Source organism: Anastrepha obliqua, chromosome 5, assembly GCF_027943255.1.
Source record: "Anastrepha obliqua isolate idAnaObli1 chromosome 5, idAnaObli1_1.0, whole genome shotgun sequence".
In the NCBI taxonomy this organism is placed as follows: domain Eukaryota; kingdom Metazoa; phylum Arthropoda; class Insecta; order Diptera; family Tephritidae; genus Anastrepha; species Anastrepha obliqua.
The window spans coordinates 47,767,213-47,785,820 of record NC_072896.1 but is presented as its reverse complement, the minus strand read 5'-3'; the positions used below and the strand labels follow the sequence as shown (position 1 = coordinate 47,785,820).

Here is an 18,608-nt window from a genome sequence, read left to right as displayed (position 1 = left end):
CTTTGCTATGATTTGGTCTTTCATGCTCGTTGTTTCGAGGCCGGGCACTACCGAATAGTGGTCACGCACCAACCCTTTCAGGCGACCTAATACCGCGGCTTACAGTTTTTGCAAAAAAAAAAAAAACTCATTCAACATGAAGTTAATCTTTTCTAATTTGCTTAATATAACTTCATATTTATGTATGCATTCACTTGTCAGTGCAATCAATTACAAGAGGATGTGCTGCCAAGCTGATGTCAAAAAACAAAAGGAACAGAACGGATCATAAACTAAACCAAAATTTTATCTGGATCCAACCATTGACCATTGGAACACAGCTGTTGTTGCTCGTCTTCGATAATATTACATTACGACTAATCTGACTTCGGCCGCCGTAGCCGAATTGGTTGGTGCGTGATTACCATTCGGAATTCACAGAGAGAACGTTGGTTCGAATCTCGGTGAAACATCAAAATTAAGAAAAACATTTTTCTAATAGCGGTCGCCCCTTGGCAGGCAATGGCAAACCTCCCAGTGTATTTCTGCCTTGAAAAAGCTTCTCATAAATTTATCTGCCGTTCGGAGTCGGCTTGAAACTGTAGGTCCCTCCATTTGTGGAACAACATCAACACGCACACCACAAAAAGGAGGAGGAGCTGGGCCAAACACCCAAAAAAAGGGTGTAGGCGCCAATTATATATGTAATCTGAAAAAATATAATGCAGAAGTTATTAAGTGGATTAATGCTTGCATAATGGAGAAAACCCTGCTAAGACTACCAAGTATTCATAGATGTAACCCGTTATATCACAATACAAATAGTGTTTTAAGAGGCACGCGATATTTCCGATACTAATTTCATATAATATTATATTACCTTTCAAAATATTACCCAATATTACGCGGTTTGAATACCCCTTATATATTAACCGGGGTGTAAATCCACCAACACGGCAACACTGCGATTGAAATTTCCTCTTAAATGCCTCCATATTCAAGAATAAGTTCTTATGGCAACGATAAAATATAATAACAAAAAATGTCAACAAAATCCATTGTGAAAATTTAGGAAAACAATTTTCCTGCATAAAATTAAAAAAAAATTCTTAGTAAAAAAGATTAGAAAAACTTTCAACTCGAATTAAACAAGTGAAGTACAATGAGATAGTAAGATGACATTTTCTCTAAGACGTAATATTTATTGTTTAATATTACACTAATTTTCTTTTTCCAGCATTAGATGTGCTCACAGAAAGCTTTACAATACAAATCTGGTTAACAGCACGTTTAAATCCACTTACCTATCCTGTAGTTCCGATAAACCAAAGAATGAAGTAGCAGTCGTTGTTGTTGGTGGTGGGCTTGCCGGTCTTTCGGCAGCCAATCATTTAATTAAAAATGGTTTTAACCGAACAATAGTTTTGGAAGCTACCGATCGTTATGGTGGGCGCATAATATCAAAACAATTCGGGGATGCTTATTGCGAATTGGGAGCAAAATTGGTGCCAATAAATGCAAAAAAGGATACTGTGTATAACATAGTGCAAAATATGAGAGGGCTACCAAAGAAAGTAATGCAAACCAAAGACAAAATATATGTTAATGCCTCTGGAGAAAGGATGGACAGGAATTTGCCGGAATTAATAGATATACTCTATAAAAGACTTTGTTCGCATATACAGTTGGACGAGAAATACAAAGCAGGTGAAATGGATGATTTGAACAATGTGCACACTTATTTTCAAGCAGAAAAATCAAAACTCGTAAATTCGGTTTTCAAAGGAGAAGATCAGAAAACAGCAAATGAAATATTTAATTCGTTAATCAAAGAGTTTAGCAGTTTGTTTGGTTGCTCGCTTCAGTACGTAAATATTGAACATATAACAAAGCTACAAAATGCAGTAAATAATGCAAACGCCATTTATGTACCAACTGGTTTAGACAATATTTTAAGTATTTTAACAAAGAACCTGGGAAAGCAGCAGCTGATGATTGGTAAACCCGTTGGAGAGATCAATTGGTACATACCATCCAAAAGTGGAGAGAAATGTGTAGCTTGCTTAGACGGTGATGTGTATCTCGCGGATCACATAATATGTACTGTTCCTTTAGGGGTGCTAAAAATATTTTCTGAAAACATGTTTAGACCTGCATTGCCGCAAAGTAAAATTAATTCGATTAAAAAGCTTGGTTTTGGTAGTCCTGTTAAAATATACTTCGAATATGAAGCAAATATTGAAAATTGGCTTAGGAGTAGTTTGCGACCACTGTGGACTACGGACGGGCTTTATTCGGAAATTGCATGGACGAAACAAGTGGTCGAGATATCGAAAATGCCCAAGAGTAATCGGGTAGTTGAGATAGTTATTGGTGGCGATTGGTATGATAAAATCGAAAAATTGCCAGATCTCGAACTGCTGACTGAAATAACAAAACTAATGCGCACCTTATTGAAGAACGAAAATATACCTTACCCAAGTTCAGTGTTGCGCTCCAATTGGAGCACGCTGGCATGCTACTTAGGCGGTCGGCCTTACTTCTCCACTGGTAGCACAATTAGCGACGTTTTGACTTTAGCTGAACCCTTGGGGCCTACAAAGAGTTTATTGTTTGCTGGTGATGCAACTATAGTGGATGGCTTTGGTACAGTAGATGGCGCCCATCGGAGTGGAATCCGAGAAGCTCAACGCATAATCGATCATTACAATAGTCAAGAAGCGGTGAAAGCGAATAGCCAATAAGAATAAAAACAATGTGATATTTTTGCTCAGTTTTATTTGAGTGAACTTGAGTTTTGAAAAAACAATATAAATAGCTTATTTATAAGCAAATAACACAACAACAATGCAAAACCGCTAAAAGCTTTGAGTATATAGTTTTTGGTCACAATATCAACAGGAATAATACAATATTTTAAGTAATTACGTTCTAATGGAATATATAGAATGTTCACAGGCATTCGTTGTCGTAAAACCTATTGAAGTACATCTTCAGGTTCGTTCCCTAAATGAGTCATTTATTGTTTGCATATTGCAAGTCTTCCTTTTAATACTTATACTTTATTCCTTGCAGATATCATCAGCAGCTTCACTCACTTCCTTCCAAGAATAATCCATGTCCTCTGGCTTAGTAAATCTGGAACAAACTGCCATGCGCAAAAAGTATATATCATTTATTTTGCTTGGCACCATATGTATCTTTCCGCGCCCATTGATGTGTTTTAATAGCTTCTCATTCCTTTCATTAGGGCCCTTCAGTCGGAAACAGACAAGACCCATATTTACATCACCAACAATCTCAAATCGATTATCGGCTCTGCAAAGGTTAGCAAATTGTGTGGCGTAACCGCAGTGACGTCGTATGTGTGCTTGCAAATTTTGCACCCCGTATAAACGTAGTACAAACCACAGTTTTAAAGCACGGAAGCGGCGCCCCAATGGAATTTGCCAATGTCTATAATCGGGGGCGGAACCCTGCATGTCATGCTTCAAATACAAAGGGTCAACGTTGAACGCATTAACCACCCAACTGGGATCCTTTAGCCACATAGCGCTGCAATCAAAATTCACCAGCATCCATTTATGGGGATTAAAATTAAACGAATCCGCTGTTTCCATTCCTTTCATGAGGTGACGATATTCGGGGCAGATGAAAGCGGCACCAGCATAGGCAGCGTCCACGTGCACCCAGACCCCGTATTTGTTGCCAACAGGACCACATTCGTCCAAGTGATCAAAAGCACAAGAATTAGTGGTGCCCAGGGTGACTACGGCCTGCAAATTAAAAATAAGCAAACGTATTGTGTTATCTTGCTAAAGTATTTCTACAAAATTCTTAATGTACCATATAATAAGTTTGGTTTACAAAATTAAAAATTACGAATTTGCACATATAAGTATGATTTGTCTGTGGGTGTCTAAATTACTAAAGAGAAAAAAAGTTATCAATCAGTGATTCAATCCCTCAATTGTCTCTTACACATTTTTTGGATAAGTAAATTTAAAGTACGGCCACCGTAGCCGCATGGGTTGGTGCGTGACTACCATTCGGATTTCAGACAGAACGTAGGTTGGAATCTCGGTGAAACACCAAAATTAAGAAAAAAATTGTTCTAATAGCGATCGCTGCTCGGCAGGAAACGGCAAACCTCCGAGTGTATTTCTGCCATGAAAAAGCTCCTCAAAAAAAACATCTGCCGTTTGGAATCGGCTTGAAACTGTAGGTCCCTCTATTTGTAGAACCACATCAAGACGCACGTCACAAATAGGAGGAGGAGCTCGGCCAACCACCCAAAGAAGGGTGTACGCGCCAATTATATATATATATATATAAATTTCAAGTACTACAATTTTCAATATTTATTGGCAATTTTTCATCTAATCATATATTGCAAGATAGTAATTCATAACTAGGCGTTAAAATACTCATACTAATAATAACGCAGGCCTACAGAATTGGCATACAGTCCGGTTCACTTTATTAGAGGCAATATTTTTTATGGAATAAGGCAACCATACTGGATCTAGTAACACAAGGGTTTCTGATAATTTAAGTGAAAACTGTACCTTCCTCGAAAATAAGCATGCACCAAAACATGGCTCCATCTAACGGTATTTCGCAGCAATAAAACTCTAGCAGTTGTAATATTGTGCTTGAATTCATTGGTTGACTTGAAAAGAACCACTCAGTTTACCTATGTACATCGTTTGAGCATTAAAGCTGGGAAAAGGAATGGTTTTTTTAAGCGTTCATTGTGTTTAGTCGAAAACTTCTTAATTCTAATAAAATGGGAAACGATAAAAGTTTAAGAAAAAGAAAAATCGATATATTGACCTCAGATTGGTCGAAGCCCAAATGTTATGGATCTTTACAAGGTGCCTCCTATGGCAAGAACTGCAAAAGCAAAACTGCGACGAGGGCTTTAACACCGAAGGAAACCCGCAAAATCCTTAGGAATGAAAATGTGGCAGTCAGCATCTGTTGTTCGAAAGGCTATTCTAAGCCCGCCACCTCGATTTTGCAAAAAGGACTACATAGCTTGGTGTTCTGTTACAAATTACGATCGCGGAGAATGGAAAAAAGTAGTATTGAGTTGCGAAAAGAAGTTCAATCTTGATGGGCCAGATAGATACAATTACTTATTTCCATCACTTAAGAAAGAAGGTACTTGAGTCGACAACCGTGAAGATGGTGTTATGGTATGGGGAACAACATCGCACTATGGCGCGTTCGAATTGAAAATTGCAAACTACAAAATGGCGGTAAACATCTATGTATAAATCTCTGTCGGAATCATCTTTTCCCGAGATTTATGGAACATTAGGACCTATTAATTGGTTTTTCAACAGGGTAATGCACCTGTACACACTTCAAGTGTGGTCAAAACTAGGTGGAAGTCTCTACCGCGTCAGGTTTGTATGGGTTTATTTACCCCCATTTTTCTTAAAATGTGATGAGCACTTTTGGACACGAGAATCATGTTTTCATTGCACAAAATTACAACAAAACTAAAAGCGAATAAAAAAATGATTATTTTGTAATATTTTGCTCATTTGCTCCTAATCACCTGACCTGGAAAATTCTGTGTTTACTAATTCTCTATTTAGGGGCGCAAATACCTATATATTATGCAAACAAAATTTGAAGAAATATTTGCACTGGAGCTGATACGAAAAAAATTTGAGTACCAATAAAATATTAGTTTTCAGCTTAACCTCCAGTTAAACTTACAGCTAACTGTGCAGCGACAATAAAAAAATAAACTGATTTTCAACAACTTTTAAACTTTTACTTACATAAAATGGTATAAGTCCATTCTCCAAATCCTCTTTTATAGCTGCTTCTAGCGTTTCGCCCCGAAGCCTGTTATTTTCATCTGCAGACACTGCACGCAATTTAACACCACCCAAAAGTCCGGCACGCTCCACCGAAGAATGTGCCTGAGATGAGCTGTAACCAATCAACTTTGAAATAATTGTATTATCACTCCAGTCTGGATGCAGCTTTTTAATTTCCTCAATTTTTTTGGCTTTCGCGCCCAACAGAGCCACCAAAGTAGCTTCACTAGCTGTTCCTTGTATAACGCCACCGCCCTTGCCCCCTGAGCAAGCCAAGAACTCTTTCGGCAAGCCTATCATTTTGCCCAACCAATCCAACATTACTACTTCCAATTCGGTGCATGCAGGACTGGCAATCTAAGAGATTTCACTTAAATTAGTACAAAATTATTTGTAAATGTTCGCAAGTGCATACCCAAGAGAATCCGATACAAGCAATAGCACCACTCAGCATGTCAGCTACTATGGCTGGATATGAGTTCGCCGTTGGAAAATAAGCATGAAATTTAGGACTATGCCAGTGCGTAACACCAGGCATTATAACCCGTTCAATGTCCTTCATAACATCCTCCCAGCTTTCGGGCGTCTCTGGTGCAGCATCAGGGATAAGAGGACGCAAATAGCCAGGTTTCACATCGGAAAGAACACGCCTGAAATTGTATTGTTTTATGAGCATATTTAATAAGATTTTAATCACTCAAACGTGAAGATATTTTAGCGAGTACAAATAACACGTGGTATAGTTGCAACCAAAGGTTTTTGAGGGATATTGGCTTACCTGAACATTAAAGAGTGGATTAAAATATTCGGGCTTTGATGACATAGCAATGTCTATAAAAACCTAACGGAATCGATCGGAATCTATATATATAAAAAGAAGTTACATTTCCTTGGTAATCTTATAACTCAAGAACCGCCGAACCGATTGACACAAAAATTTTAGAGTTCTTTTCTGTCTTTAAGGAGGTGGTTTGTGTAAAGTTTGATTGAAATCGGTGCAACCGTTCCTGAGTTATGACATTTTATGTGAGTAATGGTTTCCTCTCATACGAAATGCCTGTATGGGAAAAACAACAACAAATACACAGCCGCTTATGAGCGTTTCTGTTGTACTGTTGTAGTTGTAAGTGTATTATGTTAATATTAATTTTGGACGAAAATATAATAAAAACTGGAGCATTCAAGGAACTGGAAAAACATTTTTCTTTATTTTACAATAGCATAATTTATTTAGCGTAAAAAATTGAAATGGAAATTAAATAATCAAAGTTTAATTACAATACAAGTTTTTATCGGCTCTTTCACCTTACCTGTATATAGGTGACCACCACAATCAAATTTTAAAAAAGTACAGAAAAGGCTATTGTGACATCTTTAGAAAGTATGTTGAATGAAAAAAATCAACTAATTCAACTGTTTAAACATTTTACGAGTTCAATAAAGAAAACTTAATATGAAAAATTTCTTGCGATATAAAAAAAAAATTTTATGTATGGTGGTGCGAAGCCCACTGGGAAATGCTAGTACGAGTATATAAAGACATACGACATAGACAGAAAGACAAGACCTAATTTTGTTTATTTATTTGGTGATAATTCCAGTAAAAATTGATGTACCATACATATCTCAACTAAACTTCACGGGTGGTTATCATTAAAAGTGGTCAAACTCGACGCATAACCAGACCCAACTTCCATTCAACGAAACTATAATATTTCAATAACTAAAGCTTCCAAGTTTTTTATAAGAAAATATTTCAAAAAAATTTACAATTCTTAAAAATTTTTCAAAAACTAGAGTACATTTGATTTTGAAATCAGACTGAAATCGAATCCATCTACCATATAACAGAAATTTTGGCTTCCGCTGACATAAGTAACATAAAACCAGATTAAATATTGTATTAATACACAAAGTAGGCTATTTATTTATAAAGGGTATTTCAAAAGGTACGTCTACGTGTTAGTAGTGAATAGTTCCTAAATGGTACGCTTTTCTTACTCATATATCACCTTTGGCATTTGTCAGATGTATAATTTTACACGATAGAACAATGCGTTAGAATTATTAGAACCTATTATGAAAATGGTTGGCCTTTCAGAACAACATATAGCCAATTTCGTGATTTTTTGGTAGAAATAGTCGTCCGAATGAGATTTCAAGAAACTGGTTTTGCCGAGAATAGAAAAAGGACTGGGAAAGCCCAAAACTGGACGTACTGTTGAGAATATTTTTGTTCGACGTTCTCAACAATTAGGCATTCATAAATAGACTGCTTGCCGATTTTACCAGCAGACGAGCTCATGGTGGGCATTTAAATGATGTCATTAAATAATATTACATATAATGTTTTATGTTAAAACAATATCTGGGCAAATTATTTGGAGCACCTGTTACATTTAAAATCGATTAATAACCGCCACATTCCACATAGCGGCAAATTTAAAAATTTGCCAGATGATACCTCAGTAAGTAACAACGAAAAATGGCCCAAAATTTAGATGAGGAATGATCTTAAATTAGCATGAGGACTAAATTTGATTCCAAACCATATTGCAATTTGTATCGAACAAAAAAGTTACAAAAGCCTAATTATGGCATGGAGATTCGTAAAGATTATCGCAAAGCGCCGGAGTTAAACTGGTATACGTATGCACCTCAGAAAAAACAAAAGTGAAAACCTAGCCAAATTCCACTCTTAGATCAAAAATAACTGTAACTGCAAAGTCAACATTTAAATAGTTTTGTCTCTCAATTTGCTCACGCATGGGACTGCAAGCAATTTGATAGGCAATTTGCCGCCGTCACAGAAACCAAGGATGATAGATTACAAGGTTTAGCCATCCGAACCAAAATTATAAGAGCAACTTCCGATGCCGCGTCATTGGGGATTCGGCAGCAGAATTCTGCCCGCTCACCAGTACAATACCAGTTTTGTCGTAGACAACCCGCTTCATATACCGAGTTAAGTCAGCAAAACAGCTGATTCCTTCAAAATCGCTGAGAGTCGGTTAACGGTCTGATGTTGGCCACATGTAAAATTCTCATGTAAAAATTTACCTCTGAGGATTTGTACTTGATAATAATATAAAAAATAAATAAATAAATACGAAAATTTGGGAATTTTTTAATGGTAAGAAATATTTTCATCACCAAGTAAGAAAGATTTTCATCACCAAGTCATAGACTTAATTTAGCTTTCGTATAAACTTAGAGATTGTTAGATCTGTCTTAGCCAAGATTGCGATATAACTTAGAGCTCTGTTACACAAGACTCGGAAATCATTTTACATAATATAGGCCAACCTACCATACCAGCCTCATGTGTTTCTGGTTAGTCTAAAGTTCATTTAACTTAGAAAACATGGACAGCTGTAGGTTTTAGATTCCTCATCTCAAAACCATTTTTAACCCTCTAAACCTTCTAAACAAAATTAAACACCCTGAAGCATCTGAGATGTTTTGGTTTTTTCAGGCGAAACACATTTTGACCAAGACCAAAAGGCCACAGAAATGACAGATGGCTATGTTCCATACCTACAGACCCTCCTGTTGTCATTTACACGAAATTTGAAGCCACTGTTTTTGTTTTAGCTGTTGGGAGCAACAAAAGACGAGTCATACGCCCATACTTCTTTACTCAAGGATTTCGAATGAGTTCTGCTGCATAAAGGCAGCAGTGAATCCCTGGATTGATAGTGTACGCGGTGACAGCTCTTACATCTTTCAGCTAGACTCTGCTCCTTCACACAAAGCGATGGCGTCACAAGATTAGATAGCCGGAAATTTGACAATATGACTACATAACCCGAAAACCGAACTTATAGCCGCCTAACTTCCCAGACTTAAACCCATGAATTACAACGTACGGGACGTAGTTGAGCGTGAAACCAATAAAGATCTTCATAACACCATATGTTCTCTGAAGGTTGAAATTAATAACCGTTATGGTCAATATGAATAAGAGAGTATTTGATTCGTGTGTGCAATCGCTTTCGAACCCGGATCGAGGAGGTTATTGCAGCTAATGGAAATGCTATTGAATGAGTTTATAGATGTACATATATAATAAGTTAATGCTTGGTAAAAAAAACTTGACGTTTCATTAAATTTTGTTCGAAATTAGCTTTACTCTGAAATCGAATGCCACACGCACCCTGTATATTATTTTAAGCGTAACTGTTATCGTAAGGCCCTTCAATTCAGTAATATAACAGTTTATTAAAATCTTACGTACACATACCAACTTATTTTGATCAAATAATCAATTCTTGAAAACGAAAAACTAAATTTATTTTATCTACAATCCTAGAGAACTGTTTGCCAACGCTAACTGTCAGAATAGGGAAGGTAGTAGCTCCTAGAATATACATATACTGCTTTCAGTAATAAAGTAAGTCTTTAGATATATTCACGGTAATAAAGTGATGTAAAAAAAATTATTTTTAATATTTTTAATTCGGCACAAAGCCAAAACCAAATTCATAACCCGACTTCGGCCAAATACTCGCCACGACCCCGCTGAAACAAATGTTCCGTTGCATTTCATGCATATGCAGGTACATACACACGTATACTTACATATATGCAAGAATGCGAACTCGCTCTGATTCTCTCCATCGTTACTTATACATATGTACATATATTATTTCTGAATGAATTTAACGTGAAATTGTTCATTGCATATTATTTGGTTAAGAACTTATATTGAAAAAAACTTGTGTAGCGCTCCTAATGCTTACATTTATATTTTAAATGCAGCAAACGCAGTTAGCAATTCGCATTATTTTTTCTATTTAATTAAGTCTTCAATTAGAGCGGTCAAGGTTAGGTTATTGTGAGAAGTTAACACTAACAACATATATCACAAGCATGCAAAGTTCCATTGAAGAACCAACACACGTACTGGTCATTGTGTCAATATTCAGCATTTATTCATCTCTTTAGTCTTTTTATAATTTTGTAAATGAAGGTCTAAAAGCTAATTACGATTTGTGCGACGAAATGAAAGTGCGGAACCAGTCAGCCAGTCACTTGGACTGACCTTAAGGCGTGACTAAGAAAATACAAATAAAAGGCATGTTTTTCGTGTATTTGTTTTTAATTCAATGTCAGTGATTGAAAGTGAGAATAATTAGAAGAATCTAGTGTATCTGTATTAAAATACATTCATGCAATACTAACACCTGTAAATATATACATATTTGATTATATATACTTAACAATTTTTAAATTATATTTAACTGGTTTTTAAAAGTATAACACGTTTGTGTACAATTTCGAGAAGCAATGAACTTCGTTAAAATTTATTATTAAAAGTATATAAGAATATAGCACATGCTATGCGTACATATACATACATATGTGTACATATGTATATGTACATTAAATGCCTTTTTTTACTAAAGTATCTCAGATCCTTCCGCTGGCATCGGAATATGAAAATACGAAACAAAAAAATCGGGAAAATATTGGTTTTGCAAAATCCGAATGAACTACTTCGACAACCGCGATTTAAAAGAATGTTTTACAATAGGTATAGTCTTTATATGGAAAAAACATTCATCTTACACACAAAAAAATGTTTCTATCCTCATGTAGAATAGCCGCTGATTTCATTTTCGATTAATTCGATTTTCAATTCGAATGGTGCCTTGTTTTTGCTCTCGAAGTTGTGCGTACTAATTTTTTTTTTCAGGTTTTGCTCAAAAAAATGCAAGTAGCGTTAGCTCCTTATTTGTAATTTTTAAAGTTCTCGTTTGCGAATTAGTTTTGTTGCGAAATTAGAAAATAGGAACAGAAATTTTTAAGATTTTGATTTATTCCACTATTATTCCAATATTTCAATACTCCTTAAATTCTTAAAATTCCTAAAAAAGTTATCATAAGAAAAGAAAAACCGCTAACAGTTGAAAAAATCACCCAGGTTCATACCAACAAGTTTACTGGCGACCAACCAACAGACAAATTGCCATAAAATTGAAGCACTCGGCCCCACCAATTGATATTGTAGTAAAACTTAAGGAAAATTATAACATGAACCAGAAGGTGTTGCAGCGACAAGCATCCACTATTATTCAAGCTGGCTTGAAAAAAAGGACCGGCATCGAAAATTGCATTTTTTTCAATAGCAGTGCAATGGCAATGTATTGTATTTCTGCATTGAAAAAACTCCTCATAAAAACCATCTAACAATAAAGTTGGGTACGCACGACCACTAATAGATATATCCATATCTCGATAATTGTAAAAATTAAAACGTTCTCGTCGCATGAATTTTCTTACCTATCGCGTATATTCTCCAAATAGTCGGCGATATAATCAACCATAGATTTTGCAAATTCCCTGAACTCTGGCGCTTCCATATCGATCTAAAGATGAAAAATAATTTGTTTTATTAAATTTTAAATGCTTATGTTATATTCAATTGAGAATTTTTAGTTGCAATAAAGCTGCCTCTAATAAAAAAAATTAACGTATATCCACTTACCGATACATTCGGATCGAGTTTATCCAATTTTATTTCCGAAATACCCTTCACCAATTTTTGATTTTCCAAATTATTATCCATGTTAGTAATAAATGCTGGCTAAAGTGTTAATCAATATTTTTATTTGTTAAAGTGATATCAGAGCAACCACATTATCTACGCACACACGTAGACATATACTTATAGATATACATATGTACATATTTGCATAAATGAATATGCGTTAAAATAGCTAAATATTGATAAATAAAGTAATTTATGCTTGCACTCTACGTTGGAATATGCCGCATTTATTGGGATCCCATACCACAAATTTTTAATTGACAACATTGAGCGTGTGCAAGAGATGTCTCTGAAATTTGTACTGAAATCTTTAAAGTTCTCTGATATTGTGCCCTCTTACATATCCCGTTTGAAGTCTTTAGAAAGTATAATTTCGATTCGTGCTCTCCTGTTTGTTACAAAGATTGCCTATTTCTGCTTCAAGGTATTATTATATCTGCTTTATCTAGTGAACAGATGAGTTTTTACTTCATCCATTTGAACATTTGTGTTCATAAATTCATCAGCATCGAAAACAGTTCAGAATTTTCCCCTCCACAATAAAGCAAAGTATTTTTGCATATGTGTCCATACCATATACGAACAACTGAGAGCAGTGCAATAACAACGAGTTGAAAGATTTTATATCTCTTTGAATTCTGAAAAATAATTACCTTGTCAATTGCTTATAAGCAAAAATACGGATTCACGACGAAGTACATAAGCTTAACAAGAGATTATTGAAAAAAAAAAATTTAAAAACCCTCGCACTACTGCTTTTTTGTTTTTACGAATTAAAATTATAATACATACATACAATATTATATATCAAATGATAGTAAAGCATTAGCGCTTATGACTAAAAATATATAAATATGTACGTAAATTCTAATATTGGCAAAAAACGAGATTGATGAAAGCAACAACTGTTGCTTCTATAAAAATTATATAATTTAGAGCATAGGCAAATTGAAACGGGTTTTTTGGAGTTAAATTAAAAAAACAAAAATCTGAGTTGAATTCCAAATATGCCTGAGTAAATTAAATTCATTCCAAAAATTTGTATGCAAATAATATTTTCTATTGCATAAATATTGAACAAAAAACAAACATTTCTTTCTATGATTAGAGCAACAGGAAATATTTATTTATTTATTGAACAAAAACAAACATTTCTTTCTATGATTAGAGCAAAAGGAAGTATTTATTTATTTATTTATTTTTATTTTATATTTTATTGCAAATCCTGAAAACACAAAAATGCGAATTTCAAAAGCTAATGCGAGTTTCTAAAATATTAAAATCGTTTCTGAAATAAATTACTCAACAATTTTTTTTTCTTTTACTATATGAAAATGAAAACGGAAATATTTTGCCTATTCGAAAATATCAAGTGAACAAGTCATTCCCACAAATTACACTGCAAAACAAAAGAAGAGTAGGCCATTTTGCCCTACTGTTATTTATGGTAAAATTTTCTTTCATACAACAAATTTTTTCAACTTCGAGCAAACTAAAGTTAACCCTTTACCGCATATGGACAAATATATGGTATTACAGTTTGGATTCAATTTTATTTTCAAATTAAGTATTATATAATAATTCAGACTATTTTAATTCATCAAATATATATTTAGCAATAATAAAACGCAAAAATTTGTTTATGATTTTATGACATTTCGAAATAACCTCACTTGTATGTAAATGGGTGAAAAAGCAGGATTGAAGTGCGAGTGATTCATTCATTCACAAGCTGCGCTCATGGCCTTAGACAGCCCCTCAACCACTTCAAGGGTAGCCGAGTCCTGTAAATCCAGGCTGAACTATGTCGGTAGACATAATAGCCTGATGCGAGATCTCTGACTCTTTAGAGAGGCTGGGCTCTAAGGCCAACTTTTTTGGCTCGGAGCCCGTTCTGCCACTCCCTTCTGCAGCCATCAAAGCCATGGTTAGAAAACGGATTACTCTAACCCACAAGCGAGCTTGACAGGCTGAGAGAGGCTGCAGTTGGGTAAAACTGATGCTACCTGAATGTCCGATCGACTGTCGCAGTTCCTCCTGTCACTAAGCAGAGGGGACTGTAGCAGGCTGGTTAGACTGATGACGAGCCACTTTCTATGGGCAAAGCACATGGAAAAGGTGGGCATCTTAGACAGTGCACTCGGCCCAGCATGTGGAGAGGAGGAGGAGACGGCGGACCACTTTCTGTGCGTCTGCCCCGCCTTCGCTCGAATCAGGCTTGAGGTCTTTGGCACTGATGTGTTAAGAAGCGCCCACCGTGGCTCCTTGACACCACAAGATCTACTCAGATTTATTCGGAGGCCGAGTAGATTTAAAGAGAATTAAAAAGGGTACCCCCGAATGCAGTAAATGGGTTTAATTATGTCTGAGTGCTGCACTTGCTAGTCTGTCCCGACAAAAAAAAAGATTCATTTTCAAAAAACTAAAACAGAGTAAAACGTAAGTACTTTCTGGCAAAAAAAAAAAATGTCATGGCGTCGATATACTCATCTTTCTCGGCGGATAAAAATTTTTCCGCTTTTCAACTGTTTCTATACTTTACAACTAGTTTTAATATATGGCTCCGTAAAAAACAAAAAACCGAAATATACAACTTTTTCATTATTTTTCTTTTAATTTTTTTTTCTTTCCACCGTGAAATTTTCTTTTCAACGCTTTATTAATTCATGCACCAAAGAGTTAAAATATGTTTTTAATTGCAGTTTGTGAAACCAAATAAAAAAAAATTATTTAAAAAACAAAAGTGAATTTCTAAACCTAAACAGAAAACTCGAAACAAGTTAATAAAAAAAAATCAATGTGAAAAATTAAGCTAATAAGAAACCAAGTATTTCTTTCACTCTATCTGCCCATAATTTAAAGCAAGTTAAAAAGTGTTTTTGAGAAATGCGAAATCAAAGAATTAAACTAAACGATATATGAATTGAAATTAAGAAACACGATTAAATTAAATTATATTTAAAAATTGAACTGGATTGAATTTCCAAAATTTATTAAAAGAAGTAAAGAAAATTTTCAAATTTATGGAAATTAAAAAAAAATAAAATGTTTGTAATATTTACATACAATTTTCCAAACTATTAGAGCAAACGAAAGTTAACAAAATATTTTTGATTGCGATTTCCGAAACTAAAACATTTTTAATTCTAAAAGCTAAATAGAATTTATAAAAGTAAAAAAGCAGTCTGTCTTTTATGAAATAAACTAGAACACAATATAAAAAAAAATAGAATTTTTTTTTTCAAAAATTTAGAGCACACAAAAGTTGAAAGATTTTTGATTGAAATTCCCGAAACCGAACCTTTTTAATTCTAAAATCTGAATCGAATTTTTAAAATAAAATTAAAAATAAAAAAAACCAATAAGAAAAACTAAAATTAGAGTTTCCAAAATTCATTAAAAAGAAGTAAAGAAAATTTTCAAATTTATGGAAATTAAAAAAAAAACATTTGTTTCTAATATTTGCATACAATTCTTAATAAAATTAAAACAAAAGAAGTTAAAAAAATATTTTTGATTGAAATTCCCGAAACCAACCAAAACATTTTTGATTCTAAAAGCTGAATCGAATTTCTAAAACAAAAAAAAAAATCTGTGTAAAAACTTAAAATGTATACATACATATATCTTTTATAGTAATTTAGAGCACTGGAAAGTTAAAAAATATTTTTGATTAGGGTCCCCAAAAGTGCAAATCTTATAATTCTAAATTTTCACACAAAAAAATCTGCATTAAAAACGAAAATATGGAAAAAAAGTATATTTCTTTTAATAACTTAAAGCACACGAAAGTTGACATTTTTTTTAATAAGATAGGCTTATTGCCTAATACGAGTTTTAAAAATAGTTTCAACAAAATATTTTCAAGGAAAAATCTAACATTTTCGGAAAGCATTGTTGTAAATGATTTTTTTTTTCTAAAATAATTAGCCCTTCACCTCAGATATACATAGATTCGTTATGTTAACTTTTTTCCCTGATACGCCCATGACTTATGCTATACAAAAACCACCAACAAAGTTTCAATGCAAATATTGCGAATACATGTGCTTACATACATACACACGTACATGCATATGTACATACTCTTTGCTTAAAAGCTTAAAATTTTCGATAACCTTGTTAGTTGTGATTGTTTCGAATGGTGCGGAATCAATTCAACAAGAACATAAACTATTAACTTGCACATATGTGCATAGATACATATATATCTATGTGTGTTTATGAGAATGTATATACATATATTTGTTGCTAAACATTAACTGACTTTTTAATATGCGAATGCATGTGCATACACACAAATTGGCACTTGCAACTGTGCTAATGCACTTATTCTTTTGTGCATTTGGATTTGTTCCACTAGCCAGTAGAATTACCAAAAGTCGTATTCACATAGTAGGGTATAATTGTTATAAGCCAACACTTTTCATAAATCTTATTAAAAAGCTTTATTGCATTAAGAAGCGCATTTAGTACGTAGCGTTTTTAAGCAAACACGTTATTTTATCAAATCTATATTTTATTTCATTACTGAGAAATTCGATGATTATCTATTTCATCTTCAATTTTATCTCTTACACACTCACCACAGTATATAAGTGCACACTTTGTTCTATATAGAATACAATGCAATACAATACTAACTTTTATGACACAAAACAAATTCAATTTTACAGCAGCACACACAATAAACCAATTGCCACTCGTTGTATACTTTATTATAGTTAATGGGAAACGAGTTCTCGCGGCAATGATGTTGAGTTGAGCACGAGCGTTTATCAACTGAAACGACTTCAGTGATTGGAGCGAAATTTAAAGCAAAAACCCCCCAGGACCGGTTCAGCAAAGTAAAGTGACGAAAATGCGCAGGTGCCTTATTTATTTTAACAACAAGTGGTTGTTGGCTGAACGTTCACACGAAAAGCTAGCAGCAACCAGCGGGCGAGTTAACGTATGCATTTGTGGACAAACAGTGGGTCACAGCTCATTTGATACAGTTAGGTTAGGTTAGAATATTTGATACAGTAGCCGATGTGAAATCGAAAACGCAATATCTGCTAAACTAAAGTAAATACTGAAAAGTTTTAAATGCACATTTTAAACCCCATTAGCATCTGTCATATTATACTAAACAGATCTTATATTTTTTCATGTATTTGTGCTGCGAGTGCAACTACGACGCAAAAATGTAGGGCAAAGCTTATTTTATATAGTGTTCCAATACGGTACATTGTCCCTACTCTTCAACTGTAGTTTGATCTTAGTGATCTAGGTGATCTTAGTAACTTTTATGATTATTGTCAAATAATTTATAGTAAGTGTCAAAACACTTTTTGATATAAGGGATAGCAAAACTTTAAATGTGTTTTTCTCAAAACAATGTTTTTTGAACAGATGATTACTGTAACTTAAAAAACGCTTGATTAGATTTCAATAAAATTTATGCTGCTTTTGAAAAACAAAAAAACTCGTGCCTGATCGAAGGATTTTTTTTTCAAAATTTCGATTTTTTTAAACAATTAATTGTCGGTTTTTCCCCCGAAAATCTGAAAAGTATTTACTGAGGCCGCCATATTGCTAATTTTGAAAAAAGCTAAAACTAATTTCTCTTGTCCGATTGATTTTAGATGAATCTCCAAGTGCTTGTGATGATCACCGCAAGGGACTTCTGGAGAAACAGGCTACACACAAACAGCGATAACTTTTACAATTATTAATTTATTTTTTTGAAATTTTGTTAAAGCCAAGTCGAAACATGATGTATTAATGCTATGTTTCTATTGACCAGCAAAAAAAATTATTGAAAATCATAATTTTTTCGGGCTTCTGACTACCCCTAACCCCATAAGACAGTTACGATTTTACCAAAATAAGGATCCAAATCAGGTGATGCCCTATCCACCGTCATATTCAATTTGATGCTGCACTTCGTCCTAAAGGAAGTCAACAAAGTTAGTATCTTGTTATTTAAAATAACCCAAACATGTGCTTATGCTGATGACATCGCTGAGGAATACGAACGATTTAAATAAAACGTTCTTAAGAATTAACAAAATTGCGACCAATATTGGCCTTTTTGTAACCGAGCGTAAAACTAAATATTTGTTGAAATCAAGGTGGCTTAGGGAGGTACCAAATCTTCATGTGGGAGCTTATACTTTTGAAACAGTGAGACATTTTAAATATCTGGGAGCTATGTTCACATGTAGCGGTAACTCCACTCCTGCAGTCAGGCA

General features: G+C 34.2%; 2 protein-coding genes across 6 annotated transcripts; one reads left to right on the top strand and one right to left on the bottom strand.

The window, feature by feature from the left end:
* The first annotated feature begins 1,006 nt into the window (after positions 1–1,006).
* On the top strand, positions 1,007–3,755 carry LOC129247128 (protein anon-37Cs). Of its 2 annotated transcripts, none has more exons than XM_054886073.1 (4): positions 1,007–1,149; positions 1,217–2,976; positions 3,055–3,143; positions 3,230–3,755. In XM_054886073.1, exons 1-2 carry the CDS (start codon positions 1,142–1,144, stop codon positions 2,721–2,723), a joined length of 1,515 nt encoding a protein of 504 aa, XP_054742048.1. In that variant the 5' UTR covers positions 1,007–1,141; the 3' UTR covers positions 2,724–2,976; positions 3,055–3,143; positions 3,230–3,755. The 2 variants fall into 2 exon arrangements, with proteins under 2 accessions (XP_054742048.1, XP_054742049.1); XM_054886074.1 differs by having other exon boundaries at positions 3,210–3,755.
* Positions 2,741–17,164, bottom strand: LOC129247126 (aromatic-L-amino-acid decarboxylase). Of its 4 annotated transcripts, none has more exons than XM_054886069.1 (6): positions 16,959–17,164; positions 12,310–12,408; positions 12,105–12,190; positions 6,235–6,469; positions 5,778–6,176; positions 2,741–3,755 (listed from the first exon to the last, which is right to left on the bottom strand). In XM_054886069.1, the coding sequence occupies exons 2-6, from the start codon at positions 12,388–12,390 to the stop codon at positions 3,042–3,044; spliced, it is 1,515 nt and encodes a 504-aa protein (XP_054742044.1). In that variant the 5' UTR covers positions 12,391–12,408; positions 16,959–17,164; the 3' UTR covers positions 2,741–3,041. The 4 variants fall into 4 exon arrangements, with proteins under 4 accessions (XP_054742044.1, XP_054742045.1, XP_054742047.1 ...); XM_054886070.1 differs by having other exon boundaries at positions 17,017–17,164; XM_054886072.1 differs by lacking the exon at positions 12,310–12,408.
* Positions 17,165–18,608: the final 1,444 nt, after the last annotated feature.

What these genes read in the sequence shown, in the direction of transcription:
- LOC129247126 (XM_054886069.1), bottom strand. Translation starts at nt 12,390, where the DNA reads ATGGATAATAATTTGGAAAATCAAAAATTGGTGAAGGGTATTTCGGAA. An exon ending in AACTCGATCCGAATGTATCG is followed by an intron (nt 12,191 to 12,309) that starts GTAAGTGGATAT and finishes TTTCATCTTTAG; the next exon opens with ATCGATATGGAAGCGCCAGA. An exon ending in ATGGACTTATACCATTTTAT is followed by an intron (nt 3,756 to 5,777) that starts GTAAGTAAAAGT and finishes TTTAATTTGCAG; the next exon opens with GCCGTAGTCACCCTGGGCAC.